This window comes from Oncorhynchus mykiss, chromosome 1, assembly GCF_057628025.1.
Source record: "Oncorhynchus mykiss isolate SJ-2025 chromosome 1, ASM5762802v1, whole genome shotgun sequence".
Classification (NCBI taxonomy): Eukaryota; Metazoa; Chordata; class Actinopteri; order Salmoniformes; family Salmonidae; genus Oncorhynchus; species Oncorhynchus mykiss.
In genome coordinates this window covers 70,516,314-70,535,933 of record NC_143022.1, presented here as the reverse complement: position 1 = coordinate 70,535,933, position 19,620 = coordinate 70,516,314, and the positions used below count along the sequence as shown (strand labels likewise).

Here is a 19,620-nt window from a genome sequence, read left to right as displayed (position 1 = left end):
TTGATTTCGATTGAATGATAAATGGCATTTCTTTGCATTTGGTTCTCACCTTAAATACTTTTTCTTTGGGAAAACCAAGCTCTTGCAGCATCCGAGAGATGTAGGTTAGACCCAGACAAAGGAAAGGATTTTCTCTGGGAATAACTGTCATTCCGTTGCACACTGGGAGAAAATGGTGATTTCTTGCAAGTATTCACTAAATTCCAATAATTAAACCATTGATTAAAAGGGATAAGTCAAGTTCATATTCAGTTCCGTAGCAGCGAACCACATACTGCAGCATGAGGGCGCTGTCTTACCACTTTTAGCAGCATCAATGTAATCGCTGACTTTTATAGTCCCTCCTGTTTTCTCATCTGAGTGAAAGGGGAGATTAGAATAGAACATTAAATTACTATATGAAGATATCATTAAACAAAGCAGCATATTCTTTTACACAGACTGAAGTGGCAAAAGGTTGGTAGGGTTCCTACCAAGAGCGCCCAGATCCACAGCTCTGTCATAGTAGTATGAAAAGGCATAGAATTCAATATCTTTGGCTTCCTCTGCATTCTTCACCTTCTGAAACAGCAACTTCTCCACTTTCCTAAGGCAGGACTCAAATGGGCTCTCCTGAAACAGAAACAAAACTTAATACACAAACAAATGGTCAGGTTAGGCACTGTCTATAGAAGGCAATGAATTGTTTATTAAAGGTGCAATATGCAGAAATCGATCCACCGTTTCCTGGTTGCTAAAATTCTAATAGTTCACCGAATTTCAGTTAGTGACAAAACAAGCAATTGTGTAGAGGATAGAAAATCATTGTACCACCTAAACCGCTGTGAAATATATTTTCAATATTAACCAAAAATATAGTATTTTCAGCTGGTGTACGAAACTAAAAGTCCAAATCAAATCAAATTGTATTAGTCACATGCGGCGAATACAACAGGTGTAGACCTTACAGTGAAATGCTTACTTAAAAGCCCCTAACCAACATTGCAAATTCCAAAAATACAGATAAGAATAAGAAATATAAGTAACAAGTAATTAAAGAGCAGCAGTAAAATAACATCAGTGAGACTATTTGTATTTTTTATTTTACATTTATTTAACTAGGCAAGTCAGTTAAGAAAAAAAATATTATTTTCAATGACGGCCTAGGAACAGTTGGTTAACTGCGTTGTTCAGGGGCAGAACAGATTTTTACCTTGTCAGCTCGGGATTTGATCTTGCAACCTTTCGGTTACTAGTACAACGCTCTAACCACTAGGATACCCGCCAATATACAGGGTACCGATACAGAGTCAATGTGCGGGGGCACCGGTTAGTTGAGGTAGTATGTACATGTAGGTAGAGTAATTAAAGTGACTATGCATAGATGACAACAGAGTGTAGCAGTGGTGTAAAGAGGGGGAGAGGGGCAATGCAAATAGTCTGGGTAGCCATTTGACTAGATGTTCAGGAGTCTTATGGCTTGTGGATAGAAGCTGTTTAGAAGCCTCTTGGACCTAGACTTGGCTCTCCGGTACCGCTTGCCGTGCGGTACCAGAGAGAACAGTCTATGACTAGGGGGGCTGGAGTCGTTGACAATTTAGGGCCTTCCTCTGACACCGCCTGGTATAGAGGTCCTGGATGGCAGGAAGCTTGGCCCTGGTAATGTACTTGGCCATTCGCACTACCCTCTGTAGTGCCTTGCGGTCAGAGGCCGAGCAGTTGCCATACCAGGCAGTGATGCAACCAGGATGCTCTCGATGGTGCAGCTGTAGAACCTTTGGAGGATCTGAGGACCCATGCCAAATCTTTTCAGTCTCCTGAGTGGGAAAATGTTTTGTCATGCCTTCTTCACGACTGTCTTGGTGTGCTTGGATCGTGTTCATTTGTTGGTGATGTCGACACCAAGGAACTTGAAGCTCTCAACCTGCTCCACTGCAGCCCCGTCGATGAGAATGAAGGCGTTCTTGGTCCTCTTCTTCCTGTAGTCCACAATCATCTCCTTTGTCTTGATCACATTGAGGGAGAGGTTGTTGTCCTGGCACCACACGGCCAGGTCTCTGACCTCCTCCTTATAGGCTGTCTCATCGTTGATCAGGCCTCCCACTGTCATGTCATCTGCAAATTTAATGATGGTGTTGGAGTCATGCCGTGCAGTCATGGCCGTGCAGTCATGAGTGAACAGGGAGGACAGGAGGGGACTGAGCACGCACCCCTGAGGGGCCCCTGTGTTGAGGATCAGCGTGGTGGATGTGTTGTTACCTACCCTTACCACCTGGGGGCGACCCGTCAGGATGTCCAGGATCCAGTTGCAGAAGGAGGTGTTTAGTCCCAGGGTCCTTACCTTATTGATGAGCTTTGAGGGCACTATGGTGTTGAACGCTAAGCTGTAGTCAACGAATAGCATTCTCACATAGGTGTTCCTTTTGTCCAGGTGGGAAAGGGCACTGTGGAGTGCAATAAAGATTGCATCATCTGTGGATCTGTTGGGGCGGTATGCAAATTGGAGTGGGTCTAGGATTTCTGGGATGATGGTGTTGATGTGAGCCATGACCAACCTTTCAAAGCACTTTATGGCTACAGACGTGAGTGCTACGGGTCGGTAGTCATTTAGGCAGGTTACCTTAGTGTTCTTGGGCACAGGCACTATGGTGGTCTGCTTAAAACATGTTGGTATTACAGACTCGGACAGGGAGGTTGAAAATGTCAGTGAAGACACTTTCCAGTTGATAATCCGTCTGGCCCTGCGACCTTGTGAATGTTGACCTGTTTAAAGGTCTTACTCACGTCGGCTGCAGGAGAGCATGATCACACAGTCTTCCAGAACAGCTGGTGCTCTCATGCATGTTTCAGTGTTATTTGCCTCGAAGCGAGCATAGAAGTGGTTTAGCTCGTCTAGTAGGCTCGTGTCACTGGGCAGCTCTCGGCTGTGTTTCCCTTATAGTCTGTAATGGTTTGCAAGCCCTGTCACATCCGACGAGTGTCAGAGCCGGTATTGTACGATTCGATCTTAGTCCTGTATTGACGCATTGCCTGTTTGATGGTTCGTCGGAGAGCATAACAGGATTTCTTATAAGCTTACGGGTTAGAGTCCCGCTCCTTGAAAGCGGCAGCTCTAGCCTTTAGCTCAGTGTGGATGCTCCCTGTAATCCATGGCTTCTGGTTGGGGTATGTACGTATGGTCACTATGGGTACGACGTCATCTATGCACTTATTGATGAAGCCAAAGACTGATGTTGTGTACTCCTCAATGCCATCGGAGGAATCCCGGAGCATATTCCAGTCCTGTAGCTTAGAATCTGCTTCATCTGACCACTTTTTTTTATTGATCTAGTCACTGGTGCTTCCTGTTTTAATTTTTGCCTGTAAGCAGGAATCAGGAGGATAGAATTATGGTTAGATTTGCCAAATGGAGGGCGAGGGAGAGCTTTGTATGCATCTCTATGTGTGGAGTATAGGTGGTCCAGAGTTATTTTTCCTCTGGTTGCACATATAACATGCTGATAGAAATTTGGTAAAACGGATTTAAGTTTCCCTGCATTAAAGTCCCCGGATACTAGGAGCGTCGCCTCTAGGTGAGCGTTTTCTTGTCTGCTTTTGGCGGAATACAGCTCATTCAATGCTGTCTTAGTGCCAGCCTCTGATTGTGTTGGTATGTAAAGAGCTATGAAGAATACAGATGAAAACTCTCTCGGTAGGTAGTGTGGTCTACAGCTTATCATGAGATACTCTACCTCAGGCAAGCAATAGCTCGAGACTTCCTTAGATATCATGCACTGGCTGTTATTTACAAAAATACATCGCCCGCCACCCTTTGTCTTACCAGACGCCGCTGTTCTATCCTGCTGGTACATCGTATAACCAGCCAGCTGTTACAGTTTTTAGTGTAGCGTTGGTAGTTAAATCGTCCGCGTAACTCGTCGATTTTATTCTCCAAGGATTGCATGTTTGCTAGCAGAATGGAGGGAAGTGGGGGTTTATTCGATCGCCTACGAATTCCCGCCCTTCGGCCCCTCTTTCTCCGCCTCCTCTTCACGCAGATCACAGGGATCGGGGCCTGTTCCCGAGGAAGCAGTATATTCTTTGCATCGGGCTCGTCAGTGTCGTGAAAGGATAAAAATAATTCTGCTAGTCCGTGGTGAGTAATCGCAGTCCTGATGTCTAGAAGTTATTTTCAGTCATCAGACGGTAGCAGCAACATTATGTACAAAATAAGTAAGCAAATAAGTTACAAACAACGCAAATAAATGAATAAAAAACAATCAGCAGGGGTCACTTAAAACGTCTGCCTTCTCCGGCGCCATCTTAAAAGACGCATAAACAAAACTTAAGAATGGGAATCATAGAAATATCGCACATAGAACAGATCAACCACTTCTTAGACTTGCTTTCAATGAGAATGACAGATCTATGTCTCACATTTCTATGTGAATTTGACAATTGGTATTTAGCATTAGTAATATTATTGTTAAGTTAGTTATTCATCTTTACTTTATCTTTATTCATTTTTACTGTACCTGCTTTCTTGGCCATTCACAGTATACTGAACTTCTGCATGTTCCCATTGGCCAGAGTAGTCCGGGGCCAAGCAGGGACTTACTAGCTCTGTGCTGCTGCCCTCTACTGTTTAAAATAGAACAGAGAACGCACTGAGAATTTGGACCTGACCAACAAACTGTAGCTCATGTTTTGGTACACATGCAGGATATATCTCTATATAGATATATGGAAGCTATGGCTGGAGAAGGCTACATCTTTTTTAAGAGCTCTTATAAAAAAATAAACAATGAACTAATGTGGTGTTGCCGTTTGGCCAACAATTTCCAATATAAGTCAAATGCTGTAAGGGGACACAGCATCTGAAATTGCTGTGCTCCAACATAGGTTTTATGGCTATTGGCCATTGGCCAACATCTGTTGGCACACTAAAAAGCAACCCTATAACCAAAAAAGCATTGAGGGAACATTGAGAATAAATAGATTATACAACAAACAAATGTATCAACAAAGAAATCTGATTAAAATTCAAATGTCTAAAATGCAAATCCCCATGGAGAACTGCATCCGGGGCATTCGACTGCTGGCAGTTCTTAAAGCCAGGCATCAACTAAATCACAGCAACAGCTGGCATGCAAGGAATTAATCTTGGTCCATGTTATTAAAAGATTAGATAATGGCTTATTTATCGGGACGGGGAGGGTCTTTAAAGGCAACGATGAAAGCAAATTGAAAAACCACATACAAGGCTGTCCCTCGATTCCTCCCAAGACAGCTAGTCTTGCCGACATCAAGCCTAGACCAAGGTAGCTGTGCAAGACAGAAAGCAGAATCAGTGTGTGACACACATAAGTAAGATTGAGAGAGGTGTGTGTCAGATTTTGTATAGTCATAGTTTGAACAATGATTGTGCACTGTGCAACATGCAACCAAACTTAGCAGGGTCATACACACTAACCTGAGGACAGAAAGAATACTACAGTTTCTAAGCACCTCTCTGAACAACATCGCCGAAGGTTGATTTTCAGGAAAGCCAAATACTAAACAACATTTCCCACCAAAGCTGTTTTAGCGCATTGCCTTAGTATAAGATATGATTAAGCCAAACATGTAAGAGTGTATTTGACATATACTGCCATTGACGTTTGTTGTGCAGGGCCAGATCCAGTCACACGCTGCTGGCTGCAAAAGTTTCAAATTCAGAGGCTGAGCTAAGACCTTCAAAAGTCAATCAGCTATAAAACAGTTTTGCTTTGAGTTAAAACTTTGCTTTGAATGGGAAGTCGTATTTTACAATGCAAGACTCTGCGCAATCTAGTTAGTTCAAAACTAATTTTAGAGGGCAACAGCCAGCAGACGAGGGTTTAAACCAGCAACTCTTGCAGTTATGCAAGCACACCACCTGTGACTTAAGGTTTAGACCTTTTGTCAGAGTCCGCATTACAGGTTACAATAGCACTGCCAATGACAGGCTTTGCATATGGAAATGTTATATAATGCTAGAGGTCAACCGATTCTGATTTTTCAACGCCGATACCGATTATTGGAGGACAAAAAAAGCAGATACCGATTAATCGGCCAATTTAAAAAAAAAAAAATGTATTTGTAATAATGACAATTACAACAATACTGAATGAACACTTATTTTACCTTAATATAATACATCAATAAAATCAATTTAGCCTCAGGTAAATAATGAAACATGTTCAATTTGGTTTAAATAATGCAAAAACAAAGTGTTGGAGAAGAAAGTAAAAGTGCAATATGTGCTATGTAAGAAAGCTAACGTTTGAGTTCCTTGCTCAGAACATATGAAAGCTGGTGGTTCTTTTTAACATGGGTCTTCAATATTCCCAGGTAAGAAGTTTTAGGTTGTAGTTATTATAGGAATTATAGGACTATTTCCCTCTATACCATCTGTATTTCATTAACCTTTGAGTATTGGATGTTCTTATAGGCACTTTAGTACTGCCAGTGTAACAGTATAGCTTCTGTCCCTCTCCTCGCTCCTCCCTGGGCTCGAACCAGCAACACAACAACAACAGCCCCCATCGAAGCAGCGTTACCCATGCAGAGCAAGGGGAACAACTACTAAAAGGCTCAGAGCGAGTGACGTTTGAAACGCTATTAGCGTACGCTAACTAGCTAGCCATTTCACTTCGGTTACACCAGCCTCATCTCGGGAGTTGATAGACTTGAAGTCATAAAACAGCGCAATGCTTGACGCACAACGAAGAGCTGCTGGAAAAACACACGAAAGTGCTGTTTGAATGAATGTTTACACGCCTGCTTCTGCCTACCACCACTCAGTCAGATACTTGTATGCTCAGTCAGATTATATGCAATGCAGGACACGCTAGATAATATCTAGTAATATCATCAACCATGTGTAGTTAACTAGTGATTATGATTGATTGTTTTTTTATAAGATAAGTTTAATGCTAGCTAGCAACTTACCTTGGCTTACTGCATTCGCGTAACAGACAGTCTCCTTGTGGAGTGCAACGAGAGAGAGGCAGGTCGGTATTGCGTTCGACTAGTTAACTGTAAGGTCGCAAGATTGGAGCTGACAAGGTGAAAATCTGTCGTTCTGCACCTGAACGAGGCAGTTAACCCACCGTTCCTAGGCCGTCACTGAAAATAAGAATGTGTTCTTAACTGACTTGCCGAGTTAAATAAAGGTATAAAAAATAATTTCATTTACATTTTTTGTATTTTTTTTTATTATATATATATATATATATATATATATATATATATATATATATATATATATATATATATATATATATATATATATATATATATATATATATATATATATATATATATGTTGTTGTTTTTTAATCGGAGCCCAAAAATACCGGCCAAAATTGGCCATTCCGATTAATCGGTCAACCTCTAATATATACACTGCTCAAAAAAATAAAGGGAACATTTAAGCAACACAATGTAACTCCAAGTCAATCACACTTCTGTAAAATCAAACTGTCCACTTAGGAAGCAACACTGATTGACAATAAATTTCACATGCTGTTGTGCAAATGGAATAGACAACAGGTGGAAATTATAGGCAATCAGCAAGACACCCCCAATAAAGGAGTGGTTCTGCAGGTGGTGACCACAGACCACTTCTCAGTTCCTATGCTTCCTGGCTGATGTTTTGGTCACTTTTGAATGCTGGCGGTGCTTTCACTCTAGTGGTAACATGAGACGGAGTCTACATCCCACACAAGTGGCTCAGGTAGTGCAGCTCATCCAGGATGGCACATCAATGCGAGCTGTGGCAAGAAGGTTTGCTGTGTCTGTCAGTGTAGTGTCCAGAGCATGGAGGCGCTACCAGGAGACAGGCCAGTATATCAGGAGACGTAGAGGAGGCCGTAGGTGGGCAACAACCAAGCAGCAGGACCGCTACCTCCGCCTTTGTGCAACGAGGAGCACTGCCAGAGCCCTGCAAAATGACCTCCAGCAGGCCACAAATGTGCATGTGTCTGCTCAAACGGTCAGAAACAGACTCCATGAGGGTGGTATGAGGGCCCGACGTCCACAGGTGGGGGTTGTGCTTACATCCCAACACCGTGCAGGACGTTTGGCATTTGCCAGAGAACACCAAGATTGGCAAATTCGCCACTGGCGGCCTGTGCTCTTCACAGATGAAAGCAGGTTCACACTGAGCACACGTGACAGACGTGACAGAGTCTGGAGACGGCGTGGAGAACATTCTGCTGCCTGCAACATCCTCCAGCATGACCGGTTTGGCGGTGGGTCAGTCATGATGTGGGGTGGCATTTCTTTGGGGGGCCGCACAGCCCTCCATGTGCTCGCCAAGGTAGCCTGACTGCAATTAGGTACCGAGATGAGATCCTCAGACCCCTTGTGAGACCATATGCTGGTGCGGTTGACCTGGGTTCCTCCAAATGCAAGACAATGCTAGACCTCATGTGGCTGGAGTGTGTCAGCAGTTCCTGCAAGAGGAAGTGTGTATACACAGCTCAAAAAAATAAAGGGAACACTAAAATAACACATCCTAGATCGGAATGAATGAAATATTCTTATTAAATACTTTTTTCTTTACATAGTTGAATGTGCTGACAAAAATCACACAAAAATTATCAATGGAAATCAAATTTATCAACCCGTGGAGGTCTGGATTTGGAGTCACACTCAAAATTAAAGTGGAAAACCACACAACAGGCTGATCCGACTTTGATGTAATGTCCTTAAAACAAGTCAAAATGAGGCTCAGTAGTGTGTGTGGCCTCCATGTGCCTGTATGACCTCCCTACAACGCCTGGGCATGCTCCTGATGAGGTGGTAGATGGTCCCTTGAGGGATCTCCTCCCAGACCTGGACTAAAGCATCCGCCAACTCCTAGACAGTCTGTGGTGCAACGTGGCGTTGGTGGATGGAGCAAGAAATGATGTCCCAGATGTGCTCAATTGGATTCAGGTCTGGGGAATGGGCGGGCCAGTCCATAGCATCAATGCCTTCCTCTTGCAGGAACTGCTGACACACTCCAGCCACATGAGGTCTAGCATTGTCTGGGAAGACTGAATCTGCAATAGGTAAGCAGCTTGGTTTGAAGAAATCAACTGTGGGTGCAATTATTAGGAAATGGAAGACATACAAGACCACTGATAATCTCCCTCGATCTGGGGCTCCACGCAAGATCTCACCCCGTGGGGTCAAAATGATCACAAGAACGGTGAGCAAAAATCCCAGAAACACACGGGGGGACCTAGTGAATGACCTGCAGAGAGCTGGGACCAAAGTAACAAAGCCTACCATCAGTAACACACTATGCCGCCGGGGACTCAAATCCTGCAGTGCCAGACGTGTCCCCCTGCTTAAGCAAGTACATGTCCAGGCCCGTCTGAAGTTTGCTAGAGAGCATTTGGATGATCCAGAAGAAGAGTGGCCTAGCCAGTCTCCAGATCTCAACCCCATAGAAAATCTTTGGAGGGAGTTGAAATTCCGTGTTTCCCAGCAACAGCCCCAAAACATCACTGCTCTAGAGGAGATCTGCATGGAGGAATGGGCCAAAATACCAGCAACTGCGTGTGAAAACTTTGTGAAGACTTACAGAAAATGTTTGACCTCTGCCATTGCCATCAAAGGGTATATAGTATTGAGATAAACTTTTGTTATTGACCAAATACTTATTTTCCACCATAATTTGCAAATTAATTAATTAAAAATAATACAACGTGATTTTCTGGATTTTTTTTCTCATTTTGTCTGTCATAGTTGAAGTGTACCTATGATGAAAATTACAGGCCTCATCTTTTTAAGTGGGAGAACTTGCACAATTGGTGGCTGACTAAATACTTTTTTGCCCGACTGTATGTATGTATGTATGTATGTATGTATGTATGTATGTATATATATATATACACACACACACATACATACACACACACCAAAAAAAATAATCTTAATCTTTTATTTTAATTGGATTTTTTTTCTTTTTTTAATTGTTATTATATATTTTAACTTTAAAAAAAAAAAAAAATTTAAAGCCTGTCACATCTTTGAATGTGGAATGTGTTTTGTTGGTTGATTGAAAAACAAGAATTAATAAATAAAACTTTAAATTGAAAAAAAAAAAGACCAAATCCATATTATGGCAAGAACAGCTCAAATAAGCAAAGAGAAACGACAGTCCATCATGACTTTAAGACATGAAGGTCAGTCAATATGGAACATTTCAAGAACTTTTAAAGTTTCTTCAAGTGCAGTCACAAAAACCATCAAGCGCTATGATGAAACTGGCTCTCATGAGGACCGCCACAGGAAAGGAAGACCCAGACTTACCTCTACTGCAGAGGATAAGTTCATTAAAGTTACCAGCCTCAGAAACTGCAGGCCAAATAAATACTTCAGAGTTCAAGTACCAGACACGTTTCAGAGGAGACTGTGTAAATCAGGCCTTTGTGGTCGAATTGCTACAAAGAAACCACTAATTTAGGCTGTTTTAAGAAAGGTTTGAATCCTAAGCAACCTGTCTACACATTGTTTGAAGTACAATAGATCATCATAGCTACTGTAGTAGATCAAAGCTGTGTGCTGGAAAACCTTGGTAGAGCATGGGTGAAGTAGGAATTGTGGTGCTCATGTGAATTTCCTTTATTTTTCAGCTTCAGACCAATGCCTACTTCTCACTTAAAACATTTTATTTATTTTTTAAAACAGCAATAAGTTCCCCCCCAATTAAATCATGTTAGAGGACAAAATAGACCAGTTTGTTGTGACATGGTAGTGACCAGTTTGCAGTTGGATGCACCACACTGCAGGTTTGACATAAAGACGGAACCCACTGGGCACAGACGTCAATTCAACGTCTATTCCACATTGGTTCAACATAATATCATGACCAGAGTGTACCCAGTGGGAAGAGGGCTTCCCAAAGAGCACAACTATCTGTCTAAACACAGTGCATGGTAGTACCTGTGTGAGTAGAGTGGGTGGGTGCAGTTGAACATCTGAAATGATGTCATGTAATCGATGGGTGAGGCCCGGATGGTCTTCTGGAGAGAAAAAATGATGCAAAACATAAATGATCATTGTGTGGCTGTATAAATTTGCAAGCAAAACATTATTTCTAGATGTAAACGTCAGAATCAAACATGTTTTCTTATATTAACCTTGGCAATTCCTGGTTGACCAGCTACAGCTTATACAACATATCACACTGTGCTGTTCGACATCAAAACCGACAAAAAGGATCTACTCAATAAGGAGAAAAAAACTGCCGCAATCTGCAAAACCAATTTCATCCCTAAAGCGTGAATGGCTTGCCGGGAGAGTTTAAACTCTTTGAAAAGCAGTGTAATGACATGGTAAATTGGTCCTCAATCCCTCGTGTACAAGACCTGACCTAGTTAAGGAACAAGAAACCCCCCTCCCCTCCCATCCAACCTAATGCCCAACGTTTATTTACCAGCCCTTTAGGATTAGCGGGGCATTTGCAGATTAAGCCCTAAAATGAGAGGCCATCCTGGTAGTTTGTGTTGCTTTAGAGATCTGGCTTCATTGTGTATGTGTGTGAAAGAGAGAGAGAGAGAGACCGACTGTGGGCATGAGCGTCCGCTATCAAACAGAGATGCCTTATTGTACCTCATCCTGAGGGGAGAAGGTGATCTGAGTGGACCCCCCTCCCAAATCCAGCATCCCCACAGTGGGTGTGTCAGAGTCGTGGAGACCCCCTGCAGAGAGAGCAAGAGAGGGGTTGCGGTGGGGGGGCAGTACCAGTTTGGTCACCAAAGAGGAACTGGGGATGCAGCGCTAGGCTAATCCAATAACAGGTAATCAAAATGTCTTGTCCAGAATATTAATCTATATTGCTGGTGTTCTGTTTATGTACCAGAATTAAGCCTGTTCTGAACATTGAGTTTGGGGCCAGGGCCCCGGAGGGTGAGGGTGGTAGGGTCAGTACAGGATGCCTTTAGTTCAATCCGTCACGCCAAGTAAACACTGACCCCTCACCACACCACACTAAGGCCTGACCCTTTGACTCAGATATTGACCATATTTGGGTAGAGATGGTCACATCCCCAATGGAATTAATTTTCTCTTACATATAGTACTCCTAATCTTGGATCTTAATCTATATCGATCCTTACCAATGCTACTTATGCCAGTAGTAACTGACAGTAATCAAAGTTTGAAACTCTCTCACCTATGAGGAAGTTGACTGTGATCCAAGCAGAGATCCCTTTGAGGAGAAAAAGAGATGGTGATTTACCTCATCCCCCTTAAATCAATCCTTCATAATACATGTATAACATGTATACATAGTTGGTATTGAAATCATTTAAACACGTATTAAAGTTGATCATGGAACAGTGCTTAAGGTTAACTATTTAGGTCAAAAGAGATGACACTGTTTTATGCCATAATATATGTACTCTACCGGTCAAAAGTTTTAGAACACCTACACATTCAAGGGTTTTTCTTTATTTTTACTATTTTCTACATTGTAGAATAATAGTGAAGACATCATGACATCAAGACATCAACTATGAAATGACACATATGGAAACATGTAGTAACCAAAAAAAGTGTTAAACTAATCAAAATAGGTTTTAGATTTGAGATCCTTCAAATAGCCACCCTTTGCCTTGATGACAGTTTTGGACACACTTGGCATTCTCTCAACCAGCTTCATGAGGTAGTCACCTGGAATGCATTTCAATTAACAGGTGTGCCTTGTTAAAAGTTAATTTGTGGAATTTCTTTCCTTCTTAATGCATTTGAGCCAATCATTTGTGTTGTGACAAGGTGAGCGGGTATACAGAAGATAGCCCTAATTGGTAAAAGACCAAGTCCATATTATGGCAAGAACAGCTCAAATAAGCAAAGAGAAACAACAGTCCATCATGACTAAGACATGAAGGTCAGTCAACATGGAAAATTAAGAACTTTTAAAAGTTTCTTCAAGTGCAGTCGCAAAAACCATCAAGCGCTATGATTAAACTGGCACTCATGAGGACCGCCACAGGAATGGAAGACCCAGAGTTACCTCTGCTGCAGAGGATAAGATCATTAGAGTTACCAGCCTCAGAAATTTCAGCCCAGATAAATGCGTCACAGAGTTCAAGTAACAGACACTGTTCAGAGTAGACTGTGTGAATCAGGCCTTTGTGGTCGAATTTCTGCAAAGCAACCACTACTAAAGGACACCAATAAGGAGAAGAGACTTACTTGGTCCAAGAAACACGAGCAATGGACATTAGACCGGTGGAAACTTGCCATTTGGTCTGGAGTCCAAATTTGAGATTTTTGGTTCCAACCGCTGTGTCTTTGTGAGGCACGGTGTGGGTGAACGGATGATCTCCGCATGTGTATTTCCCACCATAATGCATGGAGGAGGAGGTGTTATGGTGTGGGTGTGCTTTTCTGGTGACACTGTATGTGATTTATTTAGGATTCAAGGCACACTTAACCAGCATGGATACCACAGCATTCTGCAGCGATACGCCATCCCATCTGGTTTGGGCTTAGTTGTTTTTCAACAGGATAATGACCCAACACACCTCCTGGCTGTGCAAGGGCTATTTTACCAAGAAGGAGAGTGATGGAGTGCTGCATCAGATGACCTGGCCTTCACAATCCCCCGACCTCAACCAAATTGAGTTTGGGATGAGTCGGACCGCAGAGGGAAGGAAAAGCAACCAACAAGTGCTCAGCATATGTGGGAAGTCCTTCAAGACTGTTTGCAAAGCATTCCAGGTGAAGCTGGTTGAGAGAATGCCAAGAGCTGGGCTAAGCTGTCAAAGGCAAAGGGTGGCTATTTGAAGAATCTCAAATATAAAATATATTTGGATATGTTTAACACTTTTTGTTTACTACATGATTCCATATGTGTTATTTCATAGTTTTGATGTCTACACTATTATTCTACAATGTAGAAAATAGTAAAAATAAAGAAAAACCCTTGAATGAATAGGTGTTCTAAACCATTGACCGGTTGTGTATATTGCACATTGTTTACACTTTGAGTATGACTCCATTGTGTGCATCAGTGCATTTAACAACACAGATGACCCTTTCCTAGTTTATGGACTTTTACAGTAGGATGTTAAAAAGCAATTTACATTTACAAACAAACTTCAAAACAGAGTGGTGGGCAAAACCACCATACGTTGTCACTTAGCTACCATGCACTTTGTTCACTTCATCTGTCCTGCATCCCTCAAATTCTACTTAGTTTTTGCATTAACAAGTCTGTTCAAATCAGAGAAGTCTGAGTAATCTCAGTCAGGCTAAGCATCTGGGGCAAGAGTGGCCAAAATCTAACTGATAAGGCGGCAAAATCCGTTTATGGATCGAGTGGGAGTTTAGCATTTCAGCTCAGCAATGACGCCAGGGGAATGTGTCCATTAGGCACAAAAACGTGAACTTCAAAGTTAATTCAGTAATCATAAAATGCATTTTTCAAAAGGGTCAGGTCACCTCCACTGTAACAAGCTGATAGACTTGGGGAAAGAAGAAAAAATATTCAGCCTCAGAAATGAATGGCGGATAATCGGTTTGCAGAGATTAAACGGAACATTATCCTACAGTCCCCTAATTGCTTGTATGAACTACTTTAAAAGGATTGGATTAAAATATTTTGTGTATTGCTTGTGCCCATATCAAACATGCCTTTCAACAAAAACACCAAGGTATATATCATTTCTATATAACAACCGTATTAAAGCATCAATGCCCACGATATTGGCAGAGAATTGAAGGGTCAGTGCCGGGGCGAAGGACCAGAACTTAATAGCCACAGTGGCCCTGTCTGCCACCAAACAGCTGGATGTTGATCAAACAAGCCAGTAATGGACCAGAGAGGGCCTGGCCTCTATCATCTGGCCATCCCACTGGACAGATGGGAATAGTGGCTGTGTGGTTCTAAAGGTCAAAGAGGGTCCCAGTCCAGGCCCAACTCCATTAGTTGTGAATGTATTACTGTAGTTCTGCACTCAAGTCAAAGTTTTGCTATTATTAGTCATGGAGGTTAAAGCATAGATTGACATGAAGTTAACTTGCTTTTCCATAATTCGCTAAGTCCCTCGGTATGCATTGGTAAAATCAGGGTCAGGTGAAACTGAGTGACTTCTCTATCTCTCTCAGGCCCAATGCAACACTAACCACATTTACATATGAGTAAAGTCATACTGTGTAAAAAATTTTTTTAAACACAACAGTTGTGATGGAAACAAGAAGTCTTGGTACAATTTAATAAGTGCAGAAAAATAATTTGTTCATTCGACATGGTGGGATCTTTTTGTGTCTGTAAAATAAATGACGTGAGGTGGAGACGCCTTTATGTGCAAATATTGATATAAACCATCATATCGAAGTAAATTTGGAGTCACATGATGATGGTGTGTGGTCCTCGACTCGGGATACCATGCAGTTTTAGGCGACAGATGAAATAAATGATGAACTTCACAGGGTGGTTAAAGTGCACGAGGAGCTTAATGCCCCTTTCCAATACATATCGAGGATCTTATTCTTTTGACATGATGATCGATGCTTGCAGTTTGACAAAAATATTCTCGCTCTTTCCATAATAACATCATCATATAGACAAGCCTACCCACACTAGTGCTGAGCAACTAACTAAAATCTTTGTCGGTTTTTAAACAACTAATTGACTGAGATCAGTTCCAACCACCAGGTTGGAACTGTGGGCTCAATGCACACATTGTGCAGTTTCTCTAGAGATAAATCAGATCAAGCCCAAACTGTGCGATGTAGTAAAGAGTTGTAGTTTCAAACAGGCCAAGGTTCTACATAGTGTAGCGCAGAAAAATGTGTAATAAACTACAACGACCATAATCCATTGTGCATCTACTTGTCCGGTCTATGTTTCTTTTACACCTGCTTCATGAAAGACAGACAGACAACGCGTGATCGAGAGAGACAGCAGTTGCGTCACAAAGCATCTCTAACTGAAAATACATCATCTGCGTGATTGATAGTTGGTATTGAGCAGTCATAAAACTATGCCTTATTTACTTTGAAGAACTAATGAAATTGTGATTTTATCAGACAGCATAGGCAGCAGCTATATAGAGATGACTTGGAATGAAATAATAAAGTCATCAAATAAAATAAATGTAGTAAGTTTTTTTAAATTAAAACATAACAAAAAGTAAGTTTGAATGACAATGAGGGGCAGTATTTTTACAGCTAATGCCGGTTTGCCTGAGGCTGATGCCATGTAGGTGTTTGTACACGCATATACACACTCATTCAAATGCTCACGTGCACATACACGGACACACACACATAAATACTGTAATACATGCACTCAAACAAATTTAGTTGGCCTTGCTGTTATGATTTTTGTTGTCCTTGATGTCTTTAGTTTTTTGCATTGTTGTTTTCTGTTTTCCTTTGTCTTTTAATTTTGTTGGTGGGGGGGGTCTTGGGGGTGGGGAATGGAATATTAATTTATTTAAAAATATATAATTCTGTGGGGGGAGAGGGTCTTGGATGCTTGAAGGGCAGCTCTTGGGGAACTGTGGGAGGGGTGTTGGAGGGCTGGTGGCCTGGCGGTTGGGAGCTTGAGCCGGTGACTGATGGATCGCTAGTTCGGGTCCCCGTTTTTGACCTTGTGGGAGATCTGCCGACGTGCCCTTGAGCAGGGCGTTGACCGTGGTTGTTTCTGTGTGTTGCTCTGGATGAGAGTCTGTTAGATGACTAATGTGATGTAGTTGTTGAGCGGTGTCACTGCAAGTATATTGCATGTTTTAAAGAACGAGAAATACACAACTGAAATATTTGATTAAAGAAATGTGAATAAATTATGGTTAATAGTAATAAGAAGTCATGTGCAGTCACTACCATCATGGAACTTTTATGAATTCATTTATTCAGTGTTGTTACATCATTCAACCCACATAATAAGTACATTTTAAAGTATTTTTTTTTATTTTATTTTTACAGAAACTGAAATCCGTGATTATTTTTATAATTGAACCAGAACTCAAAAAGCACTAACCTGCACTGTATCTGCAGTGAGAGTACGTGTCAAGACCAGAGTCAAGACCAGAGTAGGCACATTTGCTATTTAACTCAACAGTTTGTAACAAAACTAAATCGGTAGAGTTGAAAATGCAATGGAAACACATTGAGATTTTTATTCGGTACATGAAAACACATTGAGTGCACTACGTCACACACTGATTTTTATCCACAACAAGTCAGTTTGGTGGAAACACCACTGGTGGGAAAATGGGCATCTTTTCTTTATGCAGATTTTATTTTATATATTCACATGAAAATCTATTGCCACTTGGATGGAAACCTAGTTAGTGGTGCGGACAAATCCTACTCAAGGATCCAGTCCTATGATAACTGTTCACCAATTTCTGCTCACTTAAAAAGGCTTTATTTTCTTTTGATGCCAATTCATCATGCAAGATTAGAGAAAAACCTAGAAAGGTTTGTTTCATGTACAAGATGACATGGCGTCATAACCTGGGTTGTTCTGAACAGAATGAGCCTGTCTATTGTGACAAATTTGCAGTGGAACTTCTTTCTAAGCATACCAAAATGATGATACATCTCTCTGAATTGCCCTGTGAAAGCCTAACACTAAGATAGTATTTTATAACTTAGCTAGTCATGTTCGCAAATGAACAAGCTTTCAAATGTTGCCCACCTGACCCAGATTGTGATTTTTAACGGGATGTTTTTGGATTGCGTAAACAATAATTGTGTGATGGCGAGAATTCAGGGTTGTGTTCCAAATAAAACTACAAGTGTGCTTGCTTTAGTTCCTCAACAGCAGAGCAAGGAGAGCTAAAAAAAATAAAATAAAAAGCACCCTATAGTTGAAGACCCTTCGAGTTAAAAGTGCATTTAAATTACTTAAGAGCTGTGCACACTTTGGAGAGGTGTGTGTCCTCTCACTCAAACCCTTGTCATTTTTTTTATCTGTACCCCACATTTTCCAGGAATATTCTTGTTACTGAATGTATCCAGAGTATTTTCCGATTTCATTAACAAAAGTGTCAAAAAGTACAGTAAATGTAGAATGCAAATAAAATCAACAATGTGATGTTTGGATTTAGTCTGGTTTCAGGTGAATTGTTGTGTCCTCAATTTAGGTCTAATAATTTACCCATAATCTCCAAACTGTTTCCTTTTAATTGCTACCATGCCTATGCATATGCATTTCATATTGGAGTATTTCTATAAATGCAGGTACCAGTGTGCATTTCTTGTAGTGGACAACTGTTTGGAGCTGTTACAAAGTCATTCATAATAAATTTACCTTATTTCTTCTTCACATGAATACATTAAAGATAAACACTGAACAAAAATATAAATGCAACATGTAAAGTTTGGTCCCATGTTTCATGAGCTGAAATAAAACATTTAGAAATAACTCAAATATTGTGCAAAAATTACATCCCTGTTAGTGAGCATTTCTCATTGCCAAGGTAGGCCACACCAGTAAGGTAGATGGATTATCAAGAAGCTGATTAAACAGAATTATCATTACACAGGTGCGCCTTGTGCTGGGGACAATAAAAAGGCCACTAAAATGTGCAGTTGTCTCACAACACAATGCCACAGATGTCTCAAGTTGAGGGAGCGTGCAATTGGCATGCTGAATGCAGGAATGTTTACCAGAGCTGTTGCCAAAGTATTGAATGTTCATATCTCTACCATAAGCCGCCTCCAACGTTGTTTTAGAGAATTTGGCAGTACGTCCAACCGCAGGCGACATGTATGTTGTCATGTGGGCGGGTGGTTTGCTGATGTCAACGTTGTCAGAGTGTCCCATGGTGGGTTGGGGTTATGGTATTGGGCAGGCATCAGCTAAGGACAACGAACACAATTGCATTTTAGCGATTGCAATTTGAAGGCACAGAGATACCATGACAAGATCCTAAGGACCATTTTCATGCCATTCATTCACCACCTCATGTTTCAGCATGATAATGCACGGCCCAATGTCGCAAGGATCTGTACACAATTCATGGAAGCTGAAAATGTCCCAGTTCTTCCATGGCCTGCATAATCACATGTCACCCATTGAGCATGTTTGGGATGCTCCCTATGTTATGGTGTGCACACATATCCCAAATAATGTATGGATTGAAAATCAAATGCTTCTTACACAAAGCATAACTTTAACATGATGAATCAAGACAAATTGATACGGTCATTAACAGGGTTCTTCAATAACTCTGCATAATAGTTGTTTGAGGCGCATATGATCTCCGGCTGTTTAGTTATGTGGGGAAATTGTCGATTTTGGAAAGGATTTTCTGAATGACAGTCAAGTGATAGAGCTGGAGTGATACTGCCTGGGTAAGGGGGTGGGCTCTAGACCATCCTATCAGCCAATCGGGCTGTGTATGTAAATATCTTAATTTGTTTCCCAACACCCACACGATCAGACTGAGCATTTGAAGGGCCAAATGAAGCTCAGGGAAAAAAATTATTACAAATTAGTTATTTTCATTAAATAAAACAGTGATTTGTTAGACATACAGTGATGATTTAAAAATAAAATTGCAACTGCATCGGGGCTTTAATAGCAGTCAAGTACCTGCTTCCCCTGTCCTTGCATTTGCTTGATTCGTTGCATCTGCTTTCCTTATCTCTTTCTCAAAAATCATTTTATGAGAAGGT

General features: G+C 41.3%; 1 protein-coding gene across 5 annotated transcripts in view; it reads right to left on the bottom strand.

Moving 5' to 3' along the window:
• LOC110532586 (ectonucleoside triphosphate diphosphohydrolase 6) overlaps nt 1-19,620 on the bottom strand; it is a 30,037-nt gene that overhangs the window by 483 nt on the left and 9,934 nt on the right. For 3 of the 5 annotated variants that reach the window (XM_090238119.1, XM_090238109.1, XM_090238130.1), the window contains 4 exons: nt 10,921-11,000; nt 474-612; nt 300-356; nt 50-162 (listed from right to left, as the gene is read on the bottom strand). In XM_090238119.1, coding sequence (XP_090094245.1) covers nt 50-162; nt 300-356; nt 474-612; nt 10,921-11,000 — 389 coding nt within the window. The remainder of the gene's footprint in view (nt 1-49; nt 163-299; nt 357-473; nt 613-10,920; nt 11,001-19,620) is intronic. The other 2 variants (XM_090238135.1, XM_090238137.1) reach the window with 1 other exon arrangement.